Raw genomic sequence first — 24,637 nt, forward strand, 5'->3', positions numbered from 1 at the left:
GATAGTCTCCCTAAAGAGGCGTCAACTCCGGTTGCTCCTCCCATCCCCGTTTCCTTTTCATAAAGGTGGCAGCTCTTAGCAGCTGGCAGAGCAAATGGGAAGCTTTAGTTGCTACCACGAATATGGGGGAGATATTTTTTTTTTTTTTTTCTGTCCGTGGACATACGTCCTTGTGCAGGCCAGGAGAGCTGCTCAGAGACTACACTGGCCCGTCTCTGGACGGGTCACACGCGTCTCACGCATGATTACCTCATGTCACGGGAAACACAACCATTTTGTGATGTCTGCTTAGCTCCCCTTCCAGTGCGTCATTTTCTGCTGGAATGTCCCAGTTTGGTGGAGCTGCGGGAGCGATACCTTTTTCATTGTCGTGGTGTAGATGGAACTTTCCAGATGGCGCTGATACTTGGAGAGAGGGCCCTCTCCAGGACATGAGGTCCTCATGTTTGTGGAGAAGACTGGCCTTTTAAACAAATTATAGATTTTTCTTTTAAATACCCATTTTTTTTTTTATCTTACTAGTAATGTCCTTGCACTAGGAGAACATGGAGGCAAATGAGGAAGACACATAACGAACAACGCTGGATCAGTGGGGTCAGTGTCTTGGTTATGAAAAGAACAACGCCAGACACACTGGTCTGCGTCAGTGGGGTCAATAACACATCACTTTAAATCAATTTAATTAATACATCAAAATACCAACCCTCTCATTTTTAGCATTTAAGGTCTTGATGGTTCATCCCATTTCCTTTTTATGGTTACTTTTTAGTGAATAACTTTTTACCATGCCTATAATTTTGTTTTTAATATCCATATTTTAGCCTGCAATCTTTGTTTCTGTTAAAGTTTTGTAGCGTTGCCATGTGACCGCGATGTTACGGTGCCATAACCTAAATCAATCAATCAAATAAATTTTCTCTGAAGGCAGTTATTCTGTCTTGACAAAATATAATCAAAACTCGGTTGTTAGCTTTGTGTCTCAATTACTCAATTGTTCAGTTTAATGTATAAGGATTGTTTTACCTAAGTATTTTGTTACGAACGCGTATATGCAGCAGCCCTTCAGGCGAGCACATGAGCGTAGTGTGTGTATGAGGTAGCCTCATATGAGTATATAAATTATGTGAGTACATGTGTGGCGTTGTGTGGCTCGTTCAGAGGCTGGTGCCATTATCTATAATGCTAATGGAAGGAGAGCTGACACAGGCGTATAGGTAGACCTCTGAGTCCCTGGGGTTATATGTGTGTGTGTGTGTGTGTGCGTGTGTGTGAGAGGGTTAGCTAACCATGGAATAATTGTTATACGGTACCGTTTAATTGTAGTTCAGAGAGCGTGAATGCATGTATAGTATAAGTAGTAATTATCCTTACTAGTACTGGTAATCTTCATGACTTGTACTTATATCTTGCAAGCTAGAATAGGTGTAGTAAAGTGTCGCCTGGCAGAGGTCGTGACATGGGAGGCAAGGTTTGAGACACTAAGTGGCACTGAGGGACAGAGAAAGAGAGTATCGAGACTGAGACGTGACAAGACGTGCGAGGAAGGAGACAAGGGAAAGCGAGTTGAGTCCTTGCGAGTAGTTTGCGAGTGACTGACTGTCTGACGGTGCGAGTGCCTACCGCCCCTGTACCTGCTTGTGTGTCGTGTGTCGTGACTGTGTTGCACAGTGACTTATGTACTGCTGTATAATATATGGACATAAGGAGAAGTGTGTTTTCCTCTCCCTGCTCTGTGTGACTGTTCTCCCTTAGAGTGACCAGGTGAGTCAGAGCCGCAGCTGTACCCTGCCGCCCCGGTAAGGTCCTTATCCCCGACACACACTCCCCGAACCCAGCAACGGCGTGAGGTGCCCCTTGCCTGCTAGTGGGAGTATGTTTCAGTATATGTAGTTATTTATTTATTTGCATTTACATTAACGTCTTTTCTCATAATATTGTGAACGTTCTGATGTAATAATTTTCTTCCAACCCATTTCGACAGGGGGATGGGGGGGACACCATTTCACAGTGATTCATCTTTACAACATTGTGGTGGTAATATGATAAATTGTAGTAAAGAAAGTAAAGTAAATCATAATAATGAAATAAAATGGATTATATACATAAAAAAAAATAAATGAATAAGTAAATAAAAAGAACACGCCCCCGGGTGGGCTCGAACCACCAACCTTTCGGTTAACAGCCGAACGCGCTAACCGATTGTGCCACGGAGGCTTACGAAACTCAACTGTATAATTTATTATATATCGTCTATATCTATTTTCGGAAATTGAATGAAATGGAATGGAGAGAAGTGGTAAAAATGTGGAGTGACATGAATCGTTGAAGAAAATGAAGGAGTAAAGTGTGTTGAAGTAACGAAAAGTAGAACTAAGATGACGGGTAGACTGATGGCTAATTCAGTCTTTCCATTTATTTTACTTTTTTATTCATCCTTAAGCAATAAAAAAATATATACTAAAAAAATTATCTGAAGACTGATATATTTTTAGATACTTAAATAGAGAGACCATCTCTGCGGAATGAATATTTAAAAGCAAAGAAGAAGAGAAGGACAGCTCTTTAGACCATAATTATCGTGAGGGCCAAAAACAATTTTGGAAACCCTTCTGATTACTATAAAAGGCCTGTCAAGAGGGCAGAACAAAATAAATAAGTATGAAATTTGAGGTTCTGTTAAAATGGCGGAATTTTCCTGAGCATTATACGGACAAAAGTAAACATTGAGGAAAGTGTCACGTTTTCAAGTTTTACTGCAGGTGCTGTAATGGACTGATGTAGTTACTGTTCCTGTTTCCCTTGTATCACGTCCCCCTATGTTGGTGAGTTAAGATGTGTGCTGTGAAGTGCACACATCTTATTTTTATTCATTATTTTTGACTGACATCTTATGCCAAACACCGTTGTACCTGATGGAAATTAGGAAGTCACAGCGGCACAAAATATAGGTGAGGAAGGACAGCCGTAATACTTCAAGTGGTAAAAGTTTCCTATAACTCCTTGTTACATAAACCTTCCCATTTCTCCCAACAAGCTTGGGAGACCTGTGGGGAATCGCGGGTTTTTGGGGGATGGGATGCGGAAAGCGAGGTTTTATGGTGGGGAAGCGAAATTTGGACATTCATGAAAAAATTAGGATAATATGGAGATAACTTTATTGCCTTCTCCCGAGATTGATACTCATGTTAGATATAATTAAGGTTGTAGAATATCATGCAATATATATCAACTTCTGGAAACTTGTTATAGCAAAAAAAAAAAAAAAAAAAAGTTGATGAAGTGACATCCCTGTGCGACATCCTCACCCTCTGAGTGCTTGAGAGTCACTGCTGGCCGGCTGCCAGAGCTGTGCATGGCAGGATGGGGAATCAGAATACTTAGTTATTTGAAGTCCTCACTTAATTATGAAAAAAAATTAAAAATAAATAAGTAAAACGAAGGCAAGGGTTAAGTTAGGTTGGGGTTAGGGTTAGGATAGTTAGTTAGGTTAGTGTAGCAAGAATTTCAAACAACTAAGTATTCTGATTCCCGTAATGGCTAATCCCTCCCTGCTCCACCCAGCAGTGACTCTCAAGCACTCAGAGAGTGATGGTGTTGTGTGGGGATGTGGAAGATAATTAACCTTTTGCCTTGTTTTTTTTTTTTTTCCTGTAATAAGTTTCCGTAAGTTGACATATATTGCATGATATTTTACAACCTTAATCCTATCTGACATGAGTGTTAACCTTGGGAGCAGATGCTAAGGTTATCTCTACATTACCCAAAATCTAAGGATGAGATGCCATGTTTTGACATATGAAATTTCTAGCCTAACCTACCATTACCTAACCTAACCTAGCAGGTGTTATTGAAGTTTCAACCAGTAAACTGCGTAACTATAGCGGTATTATTTTGCAAGATTGCCTGTGGAACAGCAACAATTCTTACCTCTCTCATCAGATAAAGCCTTTTACTCTGAATATTTTTAACACCATGTATATGCCTTGCAAATTTATTATAACACTGCTAGCCACCAAAATTAAATAGGAAGCTGCCTACTACTGCAGTGGCCCTATTTCATATTTACTGGTTTAGTTAGGTTAAGTTAGGATTAGTTAGGTTAGGCTAGGTTTTAGTTAGGTTTAGTTAGGTTACAATGCTAGCAGCAAGAGAAAGATCAAGAACATGCCAGCCATCACAACAACAAGAACAGCAAAGCAACAATAGTAGGCAGCTCCCTATTTATTTCTTGGTGATAAGAGGTGATATTTGGCTCTATTTGAGCTTTCTTCACTTGAAAATCCTGCTTTCTTACCAGGTCCCCAAGATTTTGGAGGGTTAGGAGTTGAAAACGATAGGAAATAGAGCCATGTGTGCCTTTGTGGGGGGATGGGAGAGAAAAAAAGGCTGATTTCCAACACAGTTGGTTTGCAGGTTAATTCAAGACACACCAAAATCTACCAGAAAAAATATTTTCGTCTTCTAACATGAGACAAGCAAACTTGTAAAGCTTTGGCACTATAGCCCTTCGCAGGGTCTATATCTCACTGTTTGGAGCATTTCTTGCCTCATTTTACCCTGATGGAAATTAATAATAACTTCAGATGAAAATTTTGAAAGTTTAAGTCAATTCTAGCTTAGATCCACCTCCAGTTGTCTCTCGTAGGATACTGAGCGTGTTTACATGTTTGCTATTAATGGTGTGCATGCTTAATGGCAACATGATGTTGAGTCTTATGTTAAGACCTATGCAGACGTGGGGTTACCTGCTGTTAATCAGGTCACGGAAATTTGTCAGCCAATCACACATAGGTACATATGATTAGTGGAGGAAGGAGAACCCAGGAGTTTGTGCTGCATCAGTTAGACCATGGCTACAGAAGAGACATGTGCTGGCTGTGAATACACGAACTGGCAGTTTACTGCTAGTTCCTTCAACTTCTTCTTAAGGTATTTTTCTTTAAGTAATTATTGTTGGTGTGTAGTGATGACTGACAGAATGTAGGTTATAAAATGTTATGTCATATTAGTTTACTTTATTGGAGGTTAGGAGGTTAGGTTAGTGACCTTAAGAAGGGGTCTGGGGGGGGAAAGCCTCCACCAGTTATTTTTGGTTAGGTTGGTTACATTAGGTTAGAATAGCCTAGAAATTTCCCGTTTTCAAAAATATTCCATTTCTCAGGAATGTCAAAAATGCCTCATTTTGGCTTTCCCCACCCAAAAACCTCACATTCCCACCAAGCCTTTATGTTCATTGGCTATAGTGAAAGAGATAAAGGGGATGGAAATATTGGTTGAAACAGCAAATTTACCGAACCTAACATTACCTAACTTAACCTAATAACAGGGCTTCACCCCCATCCCTGGAATCCCCCTTAAGGACACTAACCTGACTAGCATTACCTAACCTAACCTAACATTACCCAACCTAACCTAACATTACCTAGCCTATTCTAATATTACCTAGCCTATTCTAATATTACCTAACCTAATCTAACATTACCTAACCTAACCAGTACGTACCACAGCAGTCACACACTATTCCTCACAGCCGACATTTGAAATTGTCATATACTGAGAAATAAAATACATTAACATTCACCAAGAGCGGAAATATTGCCAATTTTCAAGGTTGTGAAGATAAAAGCTGCCATTTTTAAAGGCATGACAAGAAATGTAGATCACAGTCTTCCAAACTTTCTATGATGACAGCTGTAGTCAAACTAGTGTGATGTCGTGACAGCCTCCCTGATGGAACAGTGCAGAATAATACCCTCATAGTGTCCTTTATATATCTTTCAAGTTAAATGTTTCTCATGATAAAATTTTCATAATAAAATGCATATCGTGCAATAGTTTCACTACAATGAATAAGCTGAGCTTATATATGGACAAAGAAACAACTCTTCATATATTTCACTCACATATGAACTACTTCCTGAGGTGCATAGAAAGTGTTCCAGGGCTCAGGCCCAGTTTACACTACTCCGTTTTTACAGATTCTGTTTCCGTGCACCGTCCAACAATGACGTCACCACTGTTTCTGCTCAAGCAACTGTAGTGGGAACCAGGCTGTCTCTGCCTCCACTTGAATGAATGCTGTTGAGCAGAAGAAATGAACCAAGTTTAACTTTGTACAGAGAGACAGGGCAGTGTTGCACATACTGATATTTTTAATGTTTTAGGTATGATACTCAAGTACATGAAAAAAACATTAAATTACAGCTGTATTGTAAATTAAACATTTTTACACTTCGTGGCAAAAAAGGAGTGACTGAAGTCCCTGTGTGAGGAACACCACAAAACAAGTGAACACAAGTACAATGATGGACTGGACAGGTATCAGCTTAACAAACTGATGAAATGCAACAAGTCTCACTCAGCACCTATAAGGGTGTGTGCACAGAGAAAGCAGGTTACCAGCGCGCTGGTTTCCAGCGCCAACCCGCGCCGGGAACCAGCACGATAGGGTGTTCACAGAGGACGCAGGTAACCAGTTTCGACCCGCTCGGTGAGCGACACAGACAGAGGCAGTATCTATCATCAGTGTACAAGATGTTGAGCTCATCGTCTGACGATGACTTCATGCTGCTTGATAGTGTTCATACAAAAGTCAAGAGAAAAAGAAGAGCAGTACAAGAAATAAACTACAAGAGAGAAGAGTTTGGAGAATATCATCATCTTTTCAGTGATCTGAAAAGGGACAACGCAAGATTTTTTGAATACACAAGGATGACACAAGAGACATTCAACTACATTCTCAAGAAAGTTGAACATCGTCTTGTGAAGACATGGTGTAATTGGCATGAGCAACCCATTCAACCTGAAGAAAGACTTGTCATTACTATCAGGTGAGCGAAATTCTGATGCTAAAATCAATTTCATATTACTTTATTAATAAGATGATAATCATAGATGGTATAGGGAACAAATAACTATTATTTGAATTTTACAGTTTATATCGTATGGTACTGATAAACACAACACTGAACAAAGTAAAGATACATATATCATAAATCCTAATAACAAAACAATTACATAAAATAAGCATTTCTCCTAGTACAGACATATATGTGATACTAAGAATGTTAGTGTACTACATAGGTTGTAAAGTCATATCTGTGGTATGAACTTGAGACTCTATAGGAGAGTGGGCATATGAGTGAGGAGACACCTGTGGGGTATAAGCAGAAGCTGAGGAAGAGGAATCATGGGTATATGGAAGGGGAGATATGGCAGGCACTGGATATGCAAATTGTTGTACAAGTTCTTGTAGGCGGCTTCTAAATGTCAGCTTCTGCACAGCAGGAATTCTTTTGACATGAGGTAACAAACTTTTGAAGAACATCAGATCCTCGTCATCTTCTTTGTCTTGCTTGCGATTTATTTTTTCTTTCAAGTACTGAATTTTTTGTTGTTCAATATCCAGGATGCTCTGGTTGAAGTCATCTGTTTTAGAGCGTTTGTTAGCTCCCTTTTTCTTCGGACGGGTGGCAGGTGAAATGAGCCATTGCTTTTCCATAACTTCATCTTCGCGTTCAAGAGCATCTTTAGTGTGGGATACGCCTTCCTCTGTAGCCAAGGGGGGCTCCATGGTACCCATTTGGTATTCTATTTGAGGTGATTCTGGTAATGAGGTTTCAACAGTATCATTGGTTAGCACACCTGATAAATTTCCAGCTGAAGCTCTTGCTTTCACGACGTCTTTCAGGAAATGCAGTAATTTGAAATACTGCCACTTTGATGTGGGAGTGTCACCTGCGGCATCACCTGATCGAGCTGGTGGAATTTTCCCGAGCTCAACAGCAAATTGGTCTCTAAGATATTTCCATTTTTTCTTTACCAGTGTCTCTGAAAAGACAAAAGATTTGGGAAGTGGTAAAGAAAAAGACTTGATAACAATACGTATTATGCTAATATGCCTACATACATACATCCTTCAAGACTGTATTCTATAGGCAAAGCGCACACACACACATGCATACATTCACATTTTCAAGCCGCGCCAAGGCTAACAACAATGATTATTATAATTCATTACTGTTTATTGACATTGCTTATTATATTATTTGCAGGTATCTTGCCACAGGATCGTCGTTCCGTTCCCTTGCATTTTCGTTTAGGGTCGGAGTGACAACGGTGGGAAAGATTGTTTCAGAGACTGTTATCACACTGTGGGAAGAACTACATGAGGAACACATGCCAGTACCAACAAAGGAGTCCTTCAAAATGATCGCTGAAGATTTCTACAGCATCTGGAATTTCCCTAACTGTTTAGGCTCAATTGATGGAAAACATATCCGTGTTCAGTGTCCCCAAAATTCAGGATCAATGTACTTTAACTACAAAAAGTTTTTTTCCATTGTCCTTCAAGCTGTTGCAGATGCACACTACAAGTTCATTGGTGTTGATGTAGGAGGCTTTGGAAAGCAAAGTGATGCTGGTACGCTCCAAGCCTCTGATCTGTACAGTGTCTTGACAAAGGGAAAACTAGAAATTCCTGAACCTTCTTACCTACCAAATACAAATGTCAAAGCTCCATATGTGTTTGTGGGGGATGAAGCCTATCCACTTTTACCTTTCCTACTAAAACCGTATGGTGGACGTAATTTGACTATTGAAGATACCACCTTCAACCAACGTTTATCCAGGTGTAGGAAGACTGTTGAGTGTGCTTTTGGCATGTTATACAGCAAATGGCGTTTACTGTCAAAGTGTGTAGAAACCAAAGTTGATTTGATTGACAACATTGTAAAATGTATTTGTGTTCTGCATAACACAATCATAGATAAAGAGGGCGTTGAACATCATCTAACTGAGACTGCTGTCTCAACTCTTCAGCAAAATGATCATATGTATTGTCGGGGAAGACTGTCAAACGAAGCTGTGAATGTTAGGGAAATCTTTAAATCTTTCTTATTGAAGTATCCTTTAGTATACAAGGACCAAACAAAGCAGTAAACCATGTTTAAGAAAACAGAGTTTCACTAGCTGTGTTTTTGCTACTTAACTAATCTTATAACTCCTGTACTGTCCATAGTAAAAAAATAAAGATAAAATGGTTCATAAGTTTTAAATATTCGTTTCACTGACCTCTATAACTTACTGCACTAATTTCGACAAAACATCTTTCTTTTATTACCCTGCAACTATTAAATATCATACAGAGGACTACACACACACACACACACACACACACACACACACACACACACACACACACACACACACACACACACACACACACACACACACACACACACACACTAATAATAATAATTATTATTATTATTATTATTATTATTATAATTATAATTATAATAAAAATTTGCTTACCTTCACAGTTCAACTCCTGGCTGATTTCAGCCCACAGCCTATCCACAACATTCCTGTTAGCGTGGTGCTTATTCCATTTATTCCATACTGGCTGTCTCTCATACACCTTGGCTATCAGGAGCTCAACATCCGTCCTTCTCTCCACTCAGTAGCGTCCACCCGCGCGGGTTGAGCAGGCAAGAATGATCGGAGCAAACAGGAAAGCGGGTTGAAGCAGGCTGCCGGCGCCGACACGCTCGAACCTGCTTCCTCTGTGCACGCCTACACTTGTTTATATGGTTTAATTCTTGGCGCGGGTCGGCGCTGGTTGCCCGCGCTGGCAAACCTGCTTTCTCTGTGCACACACCCTAATAACAGTGTACTAATAATTATTAACAACCAGACAACCAGAAAATACTAGTATAGCCTCCCTCTCCACCACACTGTGCATTGATATAGTGGACACTACTGTCCCTGTTGTGCCTTGTAGGATTCACTAGTGTGTACGGTAAAATCGCTCTCATCTGACATTCGAGTATCCAGCAGCTTCAAGTATCCAGCACATTTTTCCCCGAGCCTTAAAATCAATAAAAAATCAATGTGTATTCATAAAATCGATTAAAATTCCCGCGCGAGGCATACTTTGTCCCCTCGCCACCAGAGCGCACTGCTCCGCGCCACCCACAGCCCACTGCACTGTGTTTACTCAGTGACTCAGTCCCACGTGTGCACTGTTTATCGCCTGACGCCTTCATCATGCCTAAAGTTGTAGAAAAGAGGAAGCGTGTTGTGCTTACACTTAAGCAGCTGATCAGATCAGCTGATGATTAAGATCAGCTGATCTTTGTTATGGTAAGATGTGTGAGTGTAGGGTGGTGATTGTGGACATAATTTCACTTCTATTCAAGTATCCGGCAACATTCAAGTATCCGGCATGTCGGCGGTCCCGTTGATGCTGGATAAGAGGGATTTTACTGTAGTTAGTTACATTTCTTTATTGTGCAATAAATGACACTCTTCACCTCACTGGCCTCTCTTCATCAGCTGCAAGTAGCAAGGTGGCAAGAAGTATACAAGTTCCTTGTTGAGGAGGTCTCTTCTCTTCGCAGCCATATTAACAAACATGGATACAGAGACAGTGGCCAACTTCTCCATTCAGTACGGACTCCATTTTTGTGACATCATTGTTGGACGATGAATGGAGATGGAATCCGTAAAAACAGACTAGTGTGAACCAGGCCTCAGTGTGTGAAAGGAGCTGTACTGTACACACAATTTGTGGACTTAGGCTCTGGGAGGCACCTCTGTTTTCAGTGCAGATTTATGAGTTAACTATAGGAGGATGCGGTCTAAAACTTACTGATGTACACTAAAGTAAGTATACTATATCATCATATCAGTCTTCAGTAGCAAAGTTAGTAGGAGTTATTGTAAACATTAACACTTCAAGGTATATCGAAGTACAGGGCTACATATTGTGGTTAATATGTAGATTATGCCCAGGTCTGAATCTAGTTTTTACCTCTCCTAGGTTAAAACTAGCATGGAAGTAGCAAAGGAATGTTGTGCAAACCCTTAATTTTGCCTTTTTCTGTTACCTCAGTGTGTGTCACATACTGGAGCTGACATGACACTGGGCTAGCATGACGCCTGAGACATGTGTCTCATGAAGGGCAGGGACATGTGTTTGTGTGTGCATGTGCATTATGTCACAGGGCGCAGACTCATTATAATTTCATTTTCATTGGTTCACTTGCCTTGCATTGGCCTATCAGCAATTATCAAAAGCAAATTTGAAGCAGTCGATAGGTGGAGACAAGGCACTTGTCTTTCATTGAGGATGGTGTGTACCTCTTGTTCTCTGAAATTCAAAGGTAAAGATGCTCAGTGTTCAGGATGGTTAGGTTTGGTTAGATGAGGTGTGGTTAGGCCAGGGTAGATTAGGTTTGGTTAGATTAGGTGTGGTTAGGTTAATTTTGGTTTTGGTAAGGTTAGATTAGGTTAGGTTTGGTTAGATTAGGTGTGGTTAGGTTAGGTTTAGTTAGGTGTGGTTTAGTTAGGTGTGATCTCTTAAGCAATGAATGGCTGTTGTAATGGAGTGCGGCTGGGCAGGCAGGATGGGGCAGGGCGATGTACACCATGCACCAGCTGGGCCAGGAGGAGTGTGGCTGTGGTCAAGGTGGGCAGGCAGTTGCACCCATACCTTACCTTACCTTCTTTACTATAGGAAATAAGTTAAATTTTTTTCCACTTAATATTCAATGCCTTTTTTTTAAAAGGTGATAGTTTATTTTTAATACAAATTCTAGAAAAATGTGTTTTCTTTACATTCATTATTGTGATGCCAAACTTAAGAAAACACTGTTTTCTAGGTATTTGCATAGAAAAAACTATCTCCTTTCAAAAAAAGCATCACATTTTGAGCAGAAAAGAATCAAGCTTGATCCAAATGACCAATTCAGGCATAATCTACATTTTTAACCACATTGGTGATGTTTAATTTAATTTAATTTATTTAGTCAGTTTTATAACTTAGAAACTAGATTAGTACCCATTGTTACAACCACAGTTCCCAGCCCCTTCCCAAAGGGAAGTGTCATTTACTGCCTCCTGGATGGCAGGCCTTATCAGGACCTGAAGAAAAATTTAAGTTCACTACACAGCTAATTACTTAAGTCCTCTGTAGCTGAACAACATCAGCCAACAGTAGCATTTAACACAAAACAAGCTCACTAACAAGAAACACAACTACGAACAAGTGCCCAGGAACACACGGGAGGGTCATTCACTGCTCACTATGCAAGAGATCAGCCTGCACACACACAGCCAAGGAGTCACTTCCCTGGGTATAGTGTAGGGGTATAGTGTATAGGGTATAGGTATAGTGTGTAGGGGTATAGGGTATAGTGTAGGCATAGGGCCAGTAATGACTCACTGATCCCCTTAAGGCAACTGACCCGACTCGCTCTTATCCCGCCTCAGTCTCCATCAGATATTAGTGCCCATCTCAATACATCTGCTCCATCTAAGCACTGGGTAGTGACTCACTGTGGGAAAGCATGCCAAACATTCTCGCTCTGCTGTTACAGAGGAGGGGGTACAAGGAAGGGTGGGTTGGTGACATACAGACACAGATACACCTGCCTGCCACTCTGCTCCCCATGCTGGTTATATGAATAAAACACTTGACTTCTGAAAATTCTAATGATCAAACTTAGGGGGCTAGATGAATAATTACTTTATTGTCAAGAGCAACTCTTCTACTAAATACTAGTTGAGACTCAGATTAAATGGGCAAGAGGAAGGAAGTAAATTTACTTGAGGAATATGAGTAATTGCGCAGATAAATATCATTCTAGAAGTTTCAGGCTGGGTATGTACGGGATCAGGATGTGTCTAATTCTTGTCCCCAACCTCTCTCTCTCTCTCTCTCTCTCTCTCTCTCTCTCTCTCTCTCTCTCCTGGATCTGCTGCTGTTGTCGCTGCCGCCACAGTTGCTGGCAAGGCTGTGTCTGTCTGGTGCCACTGATGAGGCGCTCTGCCCTCCTTTGCACTTTGTCCAGCAAGTTGAGATGACATTGAACACTGGACATCCACATGAGCGGCGCGTACTCCATGATGGGCCTGACCTGAGCCTTGTACAGGGTCAGGAGGCCATCGGAGTCAAGGAGGTGCCTCAGACGCCACAACAGGGTCACCTTCTGAGACGCTTTTCGGGCCACGTCCTCGAGGTGACAGTCGAAGAGCAGCCACGAGTCCACCTCCACGCCAAGGATGTTTACGCTGTCCTGTTGAGGGATGGTGTTGTCTCCCATCTTCAGCCTTCCATGCACATCTCTCTCTCTCTCTCTCTCTCTCTCTCTCTCTCTCTCCTGTATCTGCTGCTGTTGTCGCTGCCGTCACAGTTGCTGGCAAGGCTGTGTCTGTCTGGTGCCACTGATGAGGCGCTCTGCCCTCCTTTGCACTTTGTCCAGCAAGTTGAGATGACATTGAGCACTGGACATCCACGTGAGCGGCGCGTACTCCATGATGGGCCTGACCTGAGCCTTGTACAGGGTCAGGAGGCTATCGGTGCCTCAGACGCCACAACAGGGTCACCTTCTGAGACGCTTTTCGGGCCACGTCCTCGAGGTGACAGTCGAAGAGCAGCCACGAGTCCACCTCCACGCCAAGGATGTTTATGCTGTCCTGTTGAGGGATGGTGTTGTCTCCCATCTTCAGCCTTCCACGCACCTCTCTCTCTCTCTCTCTCTCTCTCTCTCTCTCTCTCTCTCTCTCTCTCTCTCTCTCTCTCTCTCTCTCTCTCTCTCTCTCTCTCTCTCTCTCTCTCTCTCTCTCTCTCTCTCTTATTCTTTTCTCATTCGTTCCTACTTCTTTCTTTATTTTATATCGCATTATTTTGCTGCACACAACATGTTATATTTATATTTGGTAAAATTTATCAATAGCAACTCCTGTATTCTATTCCCACCTCTCTCCAAGAGTAGCAAGCTTGAGAACCTGATAGGAAAGCAGTTTTAGGGTGGAGAATGCCAAAATAGGAGAAAAATGCCACTTTGGGAGAAAACAAAAAAAAAATGTCAACAAACAGGGAATATTGTTGCCCCCACACTAACATTACCTAACCTAAGCTATCCTAAACTAGCTGGGAGGGACTTCACCCCCCCTCTGGACTTTACTTTAAGAACTCTAACCTAACCTAATATTACCTGACCTAACTTAAACTGGGCAGGGGAGCTTTGCCTCCCCTGGATCCCTCCCCCTTTAAGGACTCTAACCTACCCTAAACTAGCTGGGGTCCTTGGCTCCTACCTTATGGACACTAATCTTACCTAATGTTACACCAGCACACCACAACAAGAATGATTTGGAATTACTCATAAAATTAAGATGTACAGTTCCCTGGGTTTCCCAGTGGAACGCAGGAAAAAGTTGAGTAGACCTAAATCACAGTCCATATACCTGTCTGATACCATGATAAAAGTAGAACTGATGTGGCAGCTCCTCTGCTACCTTTCATATTCTCACAGAGGACTATACATGGACTAATTCCAAACTACACAGGCCATATGAATTAGTGACAGTACGTGCAGTACAAATGTGTCACGTATAAAACCTTATTTGATTACATATTGTTGTGCATGCCCTTTTTTTCAAACTTCTGGCACCTTGAGGTACACACTTACCACTGCAGCAGCCCAAGGTGGTCAGTGCACACAACAGGAATCCACCACTGTTATTGTGGTTGGGCCTGTTTGGCTAGTGGGGGCAAGGCACACACACGCAGCACCTGTCTGGACTGAACAGACTACTGAGAGGGAGAAGGGGCAACAAAACACAGGCTCACTAGCACTCCTGTCTTTATTGCCCATACAGAGCAGTACCACAGGGCACTAGGCATACAACAAACAAATGAGGACAGTAATTAAAGACAGCAGGTCGAACTGGAAAACGGTAATAAGTGGAGTCCCATAAGGTTCGGTACTTGTACCTATTATGTTCACAGTTTATGTAAATTATATGACAGAACGTTTAGAAAGTTACATGAATCTTTTCACTGATGACACTAAGATTATGAGGAAAGTAACAAATGAAGAGGACTGCAATGCTTTAATTCAGGACTTAATTAAGATTAAGATTAATGAATGGTCATTGAAGTGGAACATGGAGTTTAATGCTAAAAAAATGTAGTGTGATGAGGTTTGGAAAAAAGTGTGAGAAGACCAGTTGGCAACTATTACTTAGGGAATGAGGAAATATCTATAAGATCAGAAGAAAAAAACCTAGGAGTAATTATTGCTGATAATTTGTCATTTGGGAAGCACATAAACAAAATTATAGGAGAAACATATAATCTGCTGAGAAACATCAAGATAGCATTCTCCTGTATTGATGAAAATATGATAAAAAAAAAAAACCTGATAAGAATGATGATACATCTGAGATTGGAGTAAGCAGCATTAGTGTGGTCGCCAAGTTTGAAAAAGGATACAAGAAAGTTAGAAAGAATCCAAAGAGCTGCAGCTAAGATTCCTGCAAGCTTAATAGAGTATAGTTATGAGGAAAGGTAGAAGAGATTGGGCCTGACTACACTGGAAAAAAGGAGGGAAAGAGGTGATTTGATAGCACTATATAGAATATTGGAAGGAATAGAAAAGTTGGACAGAGACGGCCTCATGATACCAGATACGAGAGACACAAGAGGACATGGAAGGAAATTGAAAAGGAGTGTTTGCAGAAGAGACACCAAGAAACATAGCTTCCCACACAGAAGTATAGCAGTGTGGAATGAAGTTAAGGATGAGACTGTGTGTGCAAAGACAAATCATAAATTTAAAGAAAATCTAGATAAAAGTCGATATGGAGACGGGACAGCACGAGCTTAGTGTGGCTCTTGTCTTGTATTTCACAACTACAGCATAAATCAGGATCACACCACCAGCCCTTACTCTGCAAAGCGTCTGTCACTGGGTACCAGGTCTCACTTCACGGAACAGCTGCAGGTGCACAGCATGCCATTAGATCACAACTTGTACACAGCATTGCACAGCTAGCATCAGGTACTCACTGTCTTAGTCTGCTGGGGCATACTAACCTCACACCATGCCCCAGGGCACAGTCACATCATTGCAGCGGCAGGCAACCAGTGTCACACAAGTAGAGCACACTGCAGACTACTGGCACAGGTGTTGTGTAGGCTGGAAACAGGTGGTCTCTCTCTTCTTTCTCTTCGTCTGGTGTCGCAGTGTGGCGAAGCAAGGAATGGGCACTTCTCTAGGTCTGGCATCATCTTCTCTTCTGGGTCTGGCATCTTCTCTGTCCTGGGGACTGTCATAGCGCTGGCCCCTCTGTGATTGTTCGGTGCACTGCTACTCTTCGGGCCAATCACAGTGTTTCCCGCCTCCAGTTTTATCCTTCCTGATTTCAGTGCCGCCAATGCTCATCTTCACTGCTCACAGCACTGTGCTACCAACATCATCTCCCCTGTCGCAACAGTATTAATATGACAGTTAATTTACATCCAGTGGAACAGAAATATTAGTCAATAATACAATGGTGAATAAAATACCTGCCATGGGACTAGTTACTCTGGCGATATGATGCAGTCACAGTACCCACACACCTATGTACTAACACATTGTATCCCTCCAAGCGAGCCTCATCAGCATGGACTTAAAATTTGTGATGTGGCACAAAATTAATCACATCACCATAACGTAACCATTCGTGACCCCAAAACAAAAAACAACACGTGTTGTACAATGAATGTTCATCACCATATGTGGATAATTTAGCTGATCCATGAAGAGCCACTATAGGCAAGATTAGCCTTATATCTTGATAGTAAAGGAGTCTGTGGCTAGAAAAATGGTATTATTAGAGTTGATACCCAATCAATTACCTCATTTCTTTTTACTGTTTTATAATAATTGATTTGCAAGATATATTTCTTCTATGGTCTTTCAAGCTAGGAATTCTTCTATTATTATTATTTGGCCAATGTGGAAGGGCTGTCATGGCAGACCTGTTCAGCTCACATCTCCTCACAGTTGACACTATTGCCACCTACTGATCTTCTTCAACATTAATATTGAATGCTCCAGTCACATTTGATTTATTATTTGATACCCAGTCTTGTATGATCACCTCTCATGCCACACATGTACAAATGTCATCATACATGGAGACAGATATGAAATATCACTTACACGATGGCTGAGCTTAGTGTCAAGTGCAGGCAAACGCCACATGATATAATTTAACAATCCTACAAGGATAACATCTCCTCATTGAAATTTCTAAGAAATCACAGGTTCTACGAGCCATGGTTCCTGAACCTCCAGCTGACAACTACAGCAATAATGAAAACTAATAAGGCATACATGTTACTAGGTTACATTAGGTTGGGCTAGGTTTGTTAGGTTTGGTTAGATTAGGTTGTTAAGTTACTTAGGTTATGTTAGTTAAATTTGATTATGTTTAATGTTTTCTTTATGATTTTACTTTTTTCTGGATTGTTTTTATGATTCATTTGATTTGGGTCTCATTCTTCTGTCAGAAATCATTTGTGGGTTGAGGGGAGGGAACAGGAAAACTAGGCTTTTCCAACAGAAATGAGCCTCAAATTCATGTGAATCATGTAAAAATAACAAAGAAAAATAAAATCACCTGTATAAGGAAGGACTGGTATAAGATAAAAATTTACCAGAAATATATAACATACATTTTTCATTTGTGATGTTTTTAATGATAGTAAGAAAAAAATGTTGGTAATGCTTCTTTTTGCCTGTATCTGAACTCTCAACAAAATTATAGACTTAACAGTAATGATATATGTTTCTTCATTTAAAGAAAGTGACCACCTGAAGAGTATTGGTGTGAGTGGTTAAGAATGATGCAGGATCAGCTAATGCTGTGCTAAATAGCTACTGCTAGTAACAACAATATGTTCCACCAGATGTAATGGAAAGGCCTCGCAGGAATCCCCGGCCCCCTGGTGCCCTCAGTGACTACCTGACTGTGGTGGAGCCTGAGGAGAAAAGTATTTATGTGGAAGAAAGCATTGGGGAGCAGCAGCAGCAACAGCAGCAGCAGCAGCAGCAGCAGCAGCAGCAGCAGCAGCAGCAACAGGAGGAGAAACAAGAGAAGCAGATGGAAGCCAAAGACACCAGTCAAACAGAAGTGGACAGAAAGTTCCTCCTGTCCCAACCATACAAATGCAGGGAGTGCAAAGCTTGTTACCGCAGCCGAGTTGCTTTGCTTCGTCATGCTGTCAAGCATAGTGGTGAGGAAAAGCTCTTGTCTTTGCCTTGGAAACACTTAACTTTTTACTAGAATCTCACATGCCTCACCTTCAGAATTCCTCCATTATGTGAAGTGCAGACACATCACATACAAGGTGTAGTCAAAAAGTATCCAACCTTTGGCCAAAAAACAAGTACAGTGGAACCTCAGTTACCAAACTCCTCCCTTTCTGAACAACTCAGTTTTTTAACAAAAATTTTGACTCATAATTGCTTTGGTTGCCATACCATTCCTTGGTTTTCGAACAAAGTTACTTGATTTAAAATACTACAAGACATAGCAAAAGCCGCCATTTATTACTAATTTATAGTTTCTATAAATATTTCCTTTATTTTTATATATTTGGAGGAGAGACACAGAGGCTAAGACAGTAATTCAATCTTTGAAATAAGTTGAATATGATCCCATTGAAGAATCTCGATGTAAACAAACAAGGTTCAGCACTCCTGAGCCTTCTGTGGTTCTATCTATGACCCACAATGCCATCATTACTGCACAACTGCATTTTTCCATTTGCTTTTCCCAGCAACAAGATGTCTAAATGTTATGATCACCTTCATTTTGGCAGTGAGTGGGTTGCTCCTCTCTGTGTCACTCTGTAAGGCTTCCCTCACTTGATCAATGGCAAAGAGAATGCCTGCATGGTCTAAACAGTATCTTTTGATGATTTCTGTGTCACTAAGTTCATTCAATACATCCTTTCTGAATAAAAATTTTTAAGCTGGAGATGTTGTGAACAGCCATCTTAGCAGTGGGAGCATCAGTCATTACACACTAAGACAGGGTGGACCAGTGTCTGAGAATGAATTAATCTATTTTACATTGATTTCTACTGGAAAAATAGTTTCATTTTTTTTTACATTTCAAATCTCCAATGGCATTCAGGAAATAATTAAGTTAAAACCTGAGGTTCTAATGTAATATTAAAAACTTGCAATTTTTATTTAGTTTCCTTCAAACTACACACTTCTGCCAGCATTCCTGCTACTGCTGGAAACATTTCTGGAAATCACATTAAGGATGCTGTAGAGATGTGCTGTCAAATTTTGCTTAATATCCTCTGTTGACTGAAATCTTCTCCCTTTGAGTGTATTTTTGAGCTTTGGGGAATGGCCAAAAGTCACACAAGCCAAGTCTGGGCATTAGGAAGCCTGATGAACAAGTGGTGTGTTATGCTTGATAAGGAATGCTTGGATGACATGGGCAGAATGAGCAGGTACGTTGTCATGGTGGAGTTGCCAGTTCTTTGCTGCCCACAGGTCGAGTCATTTTTGCCACACAACTTCACAAAGGTGGCAAAGAACCCCCAGGTAGTATTCTTTGTTAATTGTCTGATTTTGTGGTGCATATTCATGGTGCACAATACTTCCATAGTTAAAAAACAGGTTATCATTAGTTTAACATCGTTTAACTGGTTGTGCTGCTCTTTTATTTGTGTTTTTCCCATTGCATCACCTCCAAAGGCCTTCTGAATCTTCTTGATAGTCTGGGCTTGTATATCACCAAGTTTTTGGCAGAATTTTGTACAGTATCTTTGTTCAATGTGCTCAGTCATCTTGACTAAAAAAGAAAAATTGCACAGCACACTCTTCATGTCTATACTCAACATGTCACTGCAGGTGACTATCGCCACCTACAGACACATAAAATTTTTATGCATGCTCAGTAAAGATGCAGCTACCTAATACCCACGTGGATTTTGCTCATATATTATTACTTTGTGCTAACAAATTCAAGGTCAGATACTTTTTGACTACACCTCATACTCAGTTAAGCTACTAACACTTGGATTAGATCAGATTAAGTTAGTTTACCTGTAGATAGATGAAAGATAAAAAATGAATAGGAAAATAGAGATGGGTAAGTAAATCTAATTCTGACTGTAGCTAAGGTGACTGATCTCTGTGTGATCCCTGTATCCATTTCATTCATACTTTTCACTTGAGATTGATTAATAAACAATTTAGACTAATCTCTGTTTGTTTTCTGCATTTATTTCATTCATACTTCTCACTTGAGACTGATTAATAAACAATCTAGACAAGCCTGTTCAGCCACACAAAGCAGCTCCTGTAAATATCCTGTGGGTATATCGTTGATATGAATTGCTATCTCACTCATCACTGCTATAAAGTGTTGTTCATTCTGCAGGAGAGAAACCATTTGTGTGTTGTGAGTGTGGGCGTGGCCTCTCCAGCCAGTGTGCCCTCACTGAGCACATGAACATCCACACCAACAACAGGCCTCACAGGTACCCACTCTCCTGTGTATACTTTGTTTGCATTGTTGTTCTGCCAGGGAATAGTGATATCCATTTAGCTTTTATTTTCTGCTATACATATCAATACAAAAAAATCAGTGCTAGCTTTATTTCTTTTTCTTTTTACTTTGTCAAGGAATAGTGGTACTTATTTAAGTGTTATATTCTATTATACCTCTCTTGATAGAAAAATCATACTTGTAAAGCCACAAATGATCAAAAGAGAATCTCAGTTTCTGAATGTTTGATTAATGTTTTGTCAGGTCTGTGAACAGGAATATATTGTTCCTGACTTATAGATGCTGGATTAAGATTTATGAGCAAAAATCTTGAAAATGTACATAAAACTGATAAATGGAAAAATAAAAACATCTATGGATAATCTTAGTAATTAATGAATTTGTGATTAAGAAAAGGTTTTCAAGGAATATAACTCATTTGTAAGCTACACATCATTTGTAATTCTGGAGGGGAATTCCAAAGTGTGGTGTGCCTTGCCAGGTGTGAGGAGTGTGGCCTGGAGAGCCGGCAGCTGAGTGTTCACCTGCGGCACATGCTAACCCACCAGGCCCAGCCGCAGCACAAGTGTTCAGTCTGCTCCAGGTCATTCAAGCAAAATGAGTACTTGAAGAAGCACATGCGCAAACACACAGGTAAGTCAAGGCAGCAATAATATTTGGTTTGCAAGTTCCTGTTTTAATACCTTGTGTATGTTTGTATTTATCTAGTTGTATTGTACAGGGCACAAGCCAAAGCTCATTTTGTCCCGTCTCCATAACAATATTTATCTAGTTTCTCTTTAAACTTGTGTACACTGTTTGCCACAACCACCTCTTCCTTCAAATCATTCCAGATTTCAATAGTTTGATATGGGAAGCTGTATTTCTTGATGTTACTCATACATCCATTCCTTTATTTTCTTCCTATGCCCCCTCATCTGTCCCTCTCCCTCCTCCATCTGTGGTACCAAGTCATTTCTGTCTATTCCTTCTATACTATTTACTAATTTGTACATTGTTATCAGGTCTTTTCTTTCTCTTATTTTTTGTAGTGTTGGTAATCCAATTTCTTCAAGTCTTTCTTTATAGCTTATATATTTCAATTCTGTTACCATCTTTGTCACTATCCTCTGTATTCTTTCCAGTTTCCATATATCTTTTTTTCTATGTGGAACCCAAACTACTGTTGTGTTTTCCAATTTAGGACATATCATGCTTGTTATAATTTTCTTCATAATTTCTTTATCTAAATAGTTAAACACTACCCAAATGTTTGTTGGCAAGTTGTATGTAGAGCTGAATGTTCCATTTATATGCTTTTAGGTGATAGTGTGTCCAGAATCATTACTTACAAGTATTTTTCTTCATTATTTTTCATTATTATTTCTCTTCCCATTTTGTAATTCCACGATGGTCTCTTTTTACTTTTTCCTATTTCTAACACATGGCATTTTCTGACATTAAATTCTAGTTTCCATCTTTGGCTCCATGCATGTATTTTGTCAATATCCTTTTGTAATTCCTTGCAGTCATTTTTATCCTTTATTATTTTCATCATTTTTGCATCATCAGCAAAAAGGTTTATATAACTATTTAGATCCTCTGTCATATTATTTACATATATTTGAAACATAATAGATGCTAACACAGATTCTTGCGGTACCTCACTTGTCACTTCAGGCCAGCTTGAATTAGTGTCTCTGATTACTGTTTTCATTTCCCTCCCTTGTAAATAATTGTCTATCCATCTCAATGTTGCTCCTTTTAGCCCTCCTCCATTTTCTAGCTTCCACATGTGGCTTTTGTGAGGAACTTTATCGAATGCTTTTTTGAGATTCAGGTATACCACATCAACCCATCCATCCCTCTCTTACACATCATTTATTACTCTCATTTAAAAGTTCCAGCTCTTCCAGTAGTTTCTTGATTTCTTGTCTCTTTACTTGTATCTCCTGTATTCCCTCATTCTGTGATACCACTTTCAGTGCCTCAAAATCGGTTTCCTTTATATACACATTGAAAAGTCTCATTCATTAGTTCACTCATCTTGTCAGTCGTTTCATAAATTCTTCCTTCTCTTTTTGTTTGTGTCACCCTTATGTTTCATTTTTCCATTTACTTATCTGTAGAAGAATTTGGGCTCTTCCTTGCATTTTCTTACTACAGTAAAATCCCTCTCATCCGGCATTCGAGTATCCGGCAGCTTCAAGTATCCAGCACATTTTTTCCCCAAGCCTTAAAATCAATAAAAAATCTATGTGTACTCATAAAATCGATTAAAATTCCCGCACGAGGCATACTTTGTCCTCTCGCCACCAGAGCGCACTGCTTCGTGCCACCCGTGGCCCACTGCACTGTGTTTACTCAGTGACTCAGTCCCGCGTGTGCACTGTTTATCGCCTGACGCCTTCATCATGCCTAAAGTTGTAGAAAAGAGGAAGAGTGTTGTGCTTACACTTAAGCAGCTGATCGGATCAGCTGCTGATTAAGATCAGCTGATCTTTGTTATGGTAAGATGCGTGACTGTAGGGTGGTGATTGTGGACATTATTTCACTTCTATTCAAGTATCCGGCAACATTCAAGTATCCGGCATGTCGGCGGTCCCGTTGATGCCGGATAAGAGGGATTTTACTGTATGTCACTTTCCAAATTTCTTCTTCTCTTCTTATTATACCATATTCATTCCTTGCCTTTCTGTATTCCCTATCCTTTTTCTTGTTTGCTTCTACACACCTGGCATTATACCATTCATGTTTCTCAATTTTCACTTTATTTCCTGGCACAAACTTGCATTCCCTCTCTATACTTGCTAAAAAATATATCATTTTCTTACACAACTGTATCTTCAAATAGTTCTTCCCAGTTAATTTTTCCTTCAAATTTATTATTTGCCTTAGTATAGTTCTGTCTCCTATTTTCTAAATTGTTCATTCCTGTGCAACACTGCTTCCTCCTGTAATACTATTTCTGTTGTCATGTGATCACTTCTTCCCATTAGACTCAAACAAGGTATACTTGGTCTACTTCCTGGGGTTTTTCTAAACACTTAAGTTCAACTGTGATGGTTCTTCATCTTCTTTGTGTCTTGCAGGTTCATTCATCCACTGTCTCATTGTATTCACCATCATGGTTTGCATTAGTTCTTCACTCTATGACCTGACATTTCTTTCACTTCCATCTCCCAGTTAATTCCTTTAGTTGAAGTTGCCTACTAAAAGCACTTTGTTACTTTTCCTTATCATTTTCTCTGTTCTATTTCCTTTTTCCAGTTGCATAATTTTATATCTATTGGTCTCCCATGCATTAGTTTTTGGTGGTATGTACATCACAATAACTTTCCTTTTTTCACTTTCTTTGATCTTAATTACAACACTCAAAGTTTCTGCCATTCCATCACCATATTCCTCCACTTCCTCAACAATAATATCCTCTTTTACCAATATCATCACTCATCCTCCTCCCTTTCCTTTTCTGTCTCTCCTCTGTGTGCTATAACCTTCCTTTGCAAATCTCATTATTTCCTCTTTTAGTTTGGTTTCCATTAAACACACCACATCTGGTTTATTGTTCTTTAAGTTCCAATAAGCTTGACACTAACCCATTTATATTTGTATACATAATTTTTAAGCTTCTGCTTGGTGATCTTCCAAGGCATCTTTGTGCCACCATTTCCTCACTTTCATGTTCACAACTTTACAAATGAATCTCCTCACTTGTTCCTGTGTTCTCTCCTCATTTTTTGACTGGCCCTCTACTCTCAACTCTTTCAGTTTACTTTTCTCTTCATTCATATCTTTTCATTCATATTCCTCTCATTCCTTCTACTTTTACCAATTTTCCTCTTCTTTGTAACACATCTGTTCTTTGTAACATGTGTGTGAGTGTGTGTTGCACCTTGCTAGTTATTGGAATTATGCTGTCTTAAATTGTGATCATTAAAATATCTGTCTATCTGTCTTTGTGTGTGTATTGTTCACCCACAGTCATCACCTGGTTCTTATTCTTGTTCTTGTTCTTCTTGTTCTTGTTCTTGTGCTTCTTCTTCTTCTTCTTCTTCTTCTTCTTCTTCTTCTTCTTCTTCTTCTTCTTCTTCTTCTTCTTCTTCTTCAGAACTTCTTCAGAACTTCTTCTTCTTCTTCTTCTTCTTCTTCTTCTTCTTCTTCTTCTTCTTCTTCTTCTTCTTCTTCTTCTTCTTCTTCTTCTTCTTCTTCTTCTTCTTCTTCTTCTTCTTCTTCTTCTTCTTCTTCTTCTTCTTCTTCTTCTTCAGAACTTCTTCAG

General features: G+C 40.0%; 1 protein-coding gene and 1 non-coding gene across 11 annotated transcripts in view; one reads left to right on the forward strand and one right to left on the reverse strand.

The window, feature by feature from the left end:
* Window positions 1–2,140: 2,140 nt before the first annotated feature.
* Trnan-guu (transfer RNA asparagine (anticodon GUU)) lies at window positions 2,141–2,214 on the reverse strand. The gene has a single exon. It is a non-coding gene; the product is annotated as a tRNA-Asn (tRNA).
* A 452-nt stretch (window positions 2,215–2,666) lies between these two features.
* Window positions 2,667–24,637, forward strand: part of LOC135091483 (zinc finger protein OZF-like) — a 47,239-nt gene continuing 25,268 nt past the window's right edge. For 6 of the 10 annotated variants that reach the window (XR_010262520.1, XR_010262521.1, XR_010262522.1 and 3 more), the window contains exons 1-5: window positions 2,667–2,822; window positions 5,979–6,830; window positions 17,753–18,079; window positions 20,251–20,350; window positions 20,861–21,012. Coding sequence is in view for 4 of the 10 variants with exons in the window: in XM_063989164.1 (XP_063845234.1) it covers window positions 6,785–6,830; window positions 17,753–18,079; window positions 20,251–20,350; window positions 20,861–21,012 (625 nt within the window). In the remaining 6 variants the exon portion in view is untranslated. Of the gene's footprint in view, window positions 2,823–5,978; window positions 6,831–8,054; window positions 9,057–17,752; window positions 18,080–20,250; window positions 20,351–20,860; window positions 21,013–24,637 lie in introns of those variants that run through there. The other 4 variants (XR_010262523.1, XR_010262524.1, XR_010262525.1 and 1 more) reach the window with 2 other exon arrangements.

This window comes from Scylla paramamosain, chromosome 37 (assembly GCF_035594125.1).
Source record: "Scylla paramamosain isolate STU-SP2022 chromosome 37, ASM3559412v1, whole genome shotgun sequence".
NCBI classification, from domain to species: domain Eukaryota; kingdom Metazoa; phylum Arthropoda; class Malacostraca; order Decapoda; family Portunidae; genus Scylla; species Scylla paramamosain.